The sequence below is a fragment of the Eubalaena glacialis genome, chromosome 7 (assembly GCF_028564815.1).
Source record: "Eubalaena glacialis isolate mEubGla1 chromosome 7, mEubGla1.1.hap2.+ XY, whole genome shotgun sequence".
In the NCBI taxonomy this organism is placed as follows: Eukaryota; Metazoa; Chordata; class Mammalia; order Artiodactyla; family Balaenidae; genus Eubalaena; species Eubalaena glacialis.
Window position 1 is genome coordinate 73900127 of NC_083722.1, and position 6630 is coordinate 73906756.

Here is a 6630-nt window from a genome sequence, read left to right on the forward strand (position 1 = left end):
TATTCACTTTTTGTTGTGGGAAATTTCAAATATATAAAAGTAGAGATTGTTGATGAATGAACTCCAATGTACCTGTCACCTAGCTTCAACAATTATCAACCCAAGGCCAGTCTGTACCCTTCCCCAGCTGCCCAAGCCCATCTCCATTGTTTTAAAGCAAAGCACAAAAAAAATTAGATTATTTCATCCATTTAAAACTTAGGTATATATAAAGATAAAGACTCTGTTTTTATCATAACCAAAATATCATGATCATACTTAAAATGACAATTTCTTAATATCATTAAGTAACTAGCCAATGTTTAAATTTCCTTGATTGTTTTCCTACAATTCAGGATCCAGAATAAGTGGACCTGTACAGTTGACCCTTGAACAACACAGGTTTGAACATCACAGGTCCACTTATACATGGATTTTTTTCAATAGTAAATACTACAGTACTACACAAGCAGTTGGTTGAGTCCTGGGATGTGGAACTGCAGATGTGGAGGAACCACATATACGGAGAGCCAGTTATAAGTTATACCTGGATTTTCAACTGCACTGAGGGTTGGTGCCCTTAACCCCTGCATTGTTCAAGATCAAGTGTACTTGGTTGATGTGACTTATACATCTCTTCTTTTTTAATTTAAAAAAAATTTTTTTTTTTTTTGGTTTTTTTTTTTTGGCTGCGTTGGGTCTTTGTTACTGCATGCGGGCTTTCTCTAGTTGCGGCAAGCAGGGACTACTCTTTGTTGTGGTGAGCAGGCTTCTCATTGCGGTGGCTTCTCTTGCTGTGCAGCACAGGCTCTAGGCGCACGGGCTTTAGTAGTTGCAGCACATGGGCTCAGTAGTTGAGGCACGTGGGCCCTAGAACGTGTGGGCTCAGTAGTTGCGGCTGGGCTGCGGGCTCTAGGGCATGTGGGCTTCAGTAGTTGTAGCTCGGGGGCTCTAGAGTGCAGGCTCAGTAGTTGTCGTGCACGGGCTTAGTTGCTTCACGGCATGTGGGATCTTCCCAGACCAGGGATCGAACCCATGTCCCCTGCATTGGCAGGCGGATTCTTAACCACTGCGCAACCAAGGAAGTCCCTATACATCTCTTTAAATCTATAGTCTTCCACACCTTCTTTCCTCTTGCCTTTTATGGGTTGAAAGAATAGGGTCATTTAAACTGTAGAATTTCCCACTCTCTGGATTTTGCTAATTGCATTCATTTTGTGCCATTTAACCCCTGTATTTTCTGTAAACTGATCCTTACATCTGGAAGCTTAATCAAATTAAGGCTCAATATTTTTGGTATGTATACTTCTTTGATAATGCTGGGAACCTCCTGTTGAACCTCATCAGGAGGTGCATACTAAGTCTGGGTCTTTCTTTGTGATGAAAAGATCAATCCAGAGGTTTAGGTGTTGCCAGCCTGATGTATCCATTATCAAGTACCCTTATCAGCCCTTCACGTCTTGGTTTTAGCAGCCATTAATGATCGTTTACTAGATCCTTTATTTTCATTAGGGCTCCAAAATGATGATGATCTAATTCCACCATTCATTCTATGTTTACTAGCAGGAATACTTCTATAAAGAAGACCTTTTTCTCATCTATATATTGGTTACCCCAAGATACAGTTTAGAAAGGTAAGGTAATTATAGATTCTTTCCCTACCAGTTTTCAGAATAATGAGTTGGTTACCTATCCTCCAAAGTGACTGATGAGGGTTTTTAAAAATATAATCATAGCTTCCTTTTCCGGTCAGCGGCCTGAGGTGACCTCTCAAAATGGTTCGCTATTCACTTGACCCAGAAAACCCCACAAAATCATGCAAGTCGAGAGGTTCAAATCTTCGTGTTCACTTTAAGAACACTCGTGAAACAGCCCAGGCCATTAAGGGTATGCATATCCAAAAAGCCACCAAGTATCTGAAGGATGTCACTTTAAAGAAGCAGTGTGTGCCGTTCCGTCGTTACAATGGTGGAGTTGGTAGGTGTGCCCAGGCCAAACAGTGGGGCTGGACGCAGGGTCGGTGGCCCAAAAAGAGTGCTGAATTTTTACTGCACATGCTCAAAAATGCAGAGAGTAATGCTGAACTTAAGGGCTTAGATGTAGATTCTCTGGTCATTGAGCATATCCAGGTGAACAAAGCCCCCAAGATGCGGCGCAGGACATACAGAGCTCACGGTCGGATCAACCCATACATGAGCTCTCCCTGCCACATTGAGATGATCCTTACTGAAAAAGAACAGATTGTTCCTAAACCAGAAGAGGAGGTTGCCCAGAAGAAAAAGATATCCCAGAAGAAATTGAAGAAACAAAAACTTATGGCCCGGGAATAAATGCTGCAAAAAATAAATGCAAATAAAAGTAAAAGCAGAGTGTTGGTTGTCTTAAAAAAAAAAAAAAATATATATATATATATATATATATATATAATTATAAATTTAACAGAGAAAGCCCCTTTAAGTTAGCTCTCTTGTAGTCTTTGGCCCTAGTAATCTTTGATAACTTCCTTGTTGTCTGGTACAATGCGATGTCTAAGACTCATCTTGCACATTTCCTGCCCCAGACCTGGTTCCTTTTAGTGAGGAATGGTATTTCAAGACCCAAATCTGGGTAATAAGGTTGGTCATTATTTCCTGGCATTTTCAGTGGATGGAGCTATGAAACATATTTTTAAAGAGAATAATACATCAGGAGTTAATGATTTTTCAATTTATTTCAAACATAGGATTATAGGGTTTGTGTTTAACTTTGTCATTGATTTTATATTTGTATCTCTTTTATCATACACTGAAAATTTTGATTCCCAATGACATTAATATAATTATTTATTTGCAATATATATATATGAAAACAGATACACAGATTCCTGTGTTGCTCATTTTTTCCTTAGGATACGCTCCACCAGGGATGTGGAGTCACATCACCATATTTAGAGGCATAAGAAATAAACTCTCTCCGTGGGGCTCAATCACCACCTTGCTTGTTTCACTTTGCTTCTTTGCTGGGATTACTTTTTCCCCCCATTTTGATTTAATTTTAATTGTGTGACTGCATGTAATGATACTTACATAATTCTAAAGTTGAAACTGAAAACTGCTACATTTGGAGAGGTCTAGCTTAGCTTCCATCTCTAGCCTCTCTACCTTATTGCCACCCTCCCCCTAAAGATAAACATTTTTATTGGTTTTCAGTTTATCTATCTTCTCTATATGTCCCTCCCTCACTCCCTCCCTTCTTTCCTCCCTTTTTAAGAAAAATATAAGCACATTTGTGTGTGTGTATGTATTTATATTCATATTACCCTGCCTTTTCTTGGATGAAATAACTGCATACCACACACACTGTTCTTCACCTTGCTGTTTTTAACTTAGCAATATATCCTGGAGGTCACTGCCAGAGTATATAGAAGAAATCTTCCTTACTCCTTTTAACAGCTCCATAAAACTCCATTGTGTGAGTGTACCATAGTTTGTTCAACTATTCCCCAGTTGATGGATATTGGGTTGTTTCTCGTCTTGCTATAATAAGATAGTGTTGCACTGAAAAGGCTTGTGTATATACAATTTTGTGTTTTTGCCATAGTATTATTGGGATAGATCTCTAGAGGTAGGATTGCTGGATTAAATGCTAAATACATATATATGTCCTAGATAATGCCAAATTCTCCTCCACAGAGAAATACCATTTGGCCTTCCCACCAGAGGTGCATGACAGTGCTTCTTTCCTCACAGCCTCAGTAACAGAATACATCATCATACTTGGATTTCTACCAATTTCATAGGAAAGAAAATAGTCTCAGTATGATTTAATTTGTATCTCGTTTAATGTGAGTGAGATTGCCCATATTTTCACATATATATAAAGGCTTTTGTGGGTTGTTTTGTTTTGTTTTGTTTGTTTCTTTGTTTGTCTGTGCCACTCGGCTGCAGGGCCTTAGTTCCCCAACCAGGGATTGAACCCGCACCCGCAGCAGTGAAAGCAAGGAGTTCTATCCACTGGACCGCCAGGGAATTCCCATATAAGGGCCTTTGTGTTTCTTTTACTGTGAACTGTTGGCTCGTATGTCCTGACCATTTTCTATAACTTTTATGTGATACAAAATTTTCTTTTTAAAATTTTTATGTAGTCAAATTTGTCAGTGATTTTTTTGTTCTGGACTTTGAGTCAAAGTTTTCCCCACTTCCAGGCTATAGAGGAATTTACCAGTTCCCCCACCCCAGTGCTTTTATGGTTTCATTATTATTTTATCTTTGATCCATTGGGAATATTTTGTAGTATATGGTGAAAGGACTAGATCCGATTTTTTTTTCATATAGCCATTCAGTTATCCCAACTCTACTTTTTAAAATGTTTATCTCTCCCCAATATATTTGAGATACTACCTTTATCATATGCATACTACATTTCCATTTTCAAATAGATCTATTGCTATATTATAATAGACTATTATATTTTCAAATAGATCTATTGCTGTTCTACTGGTTTGTCTAACTGATCATGTGCCAATATGATGTGTTGAGAGGTGAGGAGACATCCTTGCCTTGCCTTGTTCCTGATCTTAATGGGAAAGCTTTTAGTTTCTCACCATTAAGTATGATGTTAACACAACATTGTAAATTAACTATACTCCAATGAAAATGAAAAAAAAAAAGTATGATGTTAGCTTTGGGTTTTGGGATAGATGTTTTCTATCAAGTTGAGGAAGTTCCCCTCTATTTTTTACTTTGTTGAGAGTTTTTATCATGAATGGGTGTTGGATTTTATCAAACGCTTTTTTTGTATTTATTGATATGGTTATATGATTTTTCTTCTTCAGCCTGTTGATGTGATGGATTATATTCATTGATTTTTCAAATGTTGAACTAGCCTTGCATGACTTGGTTGTTGTGTATAATTCTTCCTATACATTGTTGGATTCAATTTGCTAATAATTTGTTGAGGACTTTGCATCTATGTTCATGAGACATACTGGTCTGTAGTTTTTTTTGTAATGTCTTTGTCTGGTTATATTATTGGGGTAATGCTGGGCTCATAGAATGAGCTAGAAAGTGTTCCCTCTGCTTCTATCTCTTGGATGAGATTATAGAGAATTAGTATAATTTCTTCCATAAATGTTTGGTAAAATTTACCTGTGAACCAAGCTGGACAATATTGCCAGTTTTTTTTTTTTAAATAAATTTATTTATTTATTTTTGGCTGCGTTGGGTCTTTGTTGCAGTGCGCGGGCTTTTTATTGTGGTGGCTTCTCTCGTTGTGGAGCACGGGCTGTAGGCGCGCGAGCTTCAGTAGTTGTGGCTCACGGGCTCCAGAGCACAGGCTCAGTAGTTGTGGTGCACGGGCTTAGTTGCTCCGCAGCATGAGGGATCTTCCCGGACCAGGGATCAAACCCGTATCCCCTGCATTGGCAGGCGGATTCTCAACCACTGTGCCACCAGGGAAGCCCTATTGCCAGTTTTTTAAATGAATTTTCTTCAGTTTCATCTCAATGAGGTATTTTATTAATTTATTTGCATCATGGGAAAGTAATATTGCACTGAACTTCTTTGAAGGTAGTCTACAAAGAGGAAATTATCTAAACTGTGTTCAGTAAGGTTGAGACAAAATAATTAACTGTGATATTTAGTCCCAACCCTGTAGCAACTTTATTCTCAGCGAGGGTGAATGTGAGACACTTGGTGTATTATGAATGAGAGTCCTTTGAACAACTGAGAGCAGGTGCATATGAAAGGCCCCAGGAGACCATGGATTTGTTTGAAAATGGTGAAGCCACAGTCTCTGAGAAAGTAATTAAGAAGAACTTAATAAGTGCCAGTGTCCATATCCAGGCAATATATATTCATGATCTTGAATCCCTACCCCCACACTTAAAGGTAGGTGTTATCTTTATTTAACTGATGAGGAAACAGATTCAAAGAAGTTAACTAATTTGCCCAAGTTCACACCATTTATAAATACAAGAGTCAGGATCTGAACCTTGATCTAGTTCCTCTAAAGCCATAACCTTTCAAGTCATTACCCTGCTGCTCATCAAGGAAGAAATCCAGAGCTTCTGTTTCTAGAAAGTACCTAAAACAGAGGCAGTGTTGAGAAACAAGAGTATGGTGTGCTTGAAACAGCATGGACTTTGGTACTGGGATGACCTAGCATAGAACCTACTTACCTCTAATTATTGGAGAGAACTTGAGCTAATTATTTACCCTATCTGAGTCTTCACAAACTTTTAGTGGGTATAACAACACCTGCCTCACAAAATCATTAACTTTGCATCCTGCAGTGTATCTAGCACTGTGCCTGGCACATAGTAGATGCTGCGTAAATAGTACTACCTTTAGCCCCTTGATTCTGTGTGGCCTATACACTTAACATTCTTGTAAAATAAATGGTTATAAACACACAAATGCATCTATTTTTCTAGAAAATTAGAAAACTTCAATGTAACAAATTTCTCTAAACAAGGTTAAAGTATATGAAAAGTATACTAAAATATCTATATTTGTTCAGAACTTATGTTTCATTTTATCTTGATCTATATTGGGGATCTCATATGTGTGGGAATCATTTTCTGATGCCTTCAATGGTAATATACAATCTGATAGATGTGAATGTTCTGCGGGATCAGGCAGACAAAATTTAGAAATTGGGCTTGTTTCATAA

General features: G+C 38.0%; 1 protein-coding gene across 1 annotated transcript; it reads left to right on the plus strand.

Moving 5' to 3' along the window:
- The first annotated feature begins 1721 nt into the window (after window positions 1-1721).
- On the plus strand, window positions 1722-2343 carry LOC133094702 (large ribosomal subunit protein uL22-like). The gene has a single exon (XM_061195360.1). It carries the CDS (start codon window positions 1755-1757, stop codon window positions 2307-2309), a length of 555 nt encoding a protein of 184 aa, XP_061051343.1. The 5' UTR covers window positions 1722-1754; the 3' UTR covers window positions 2310-2343.
- The last annotated feature ends 4287 nt before the right edge of the window (window positions 2344-6630 follow it).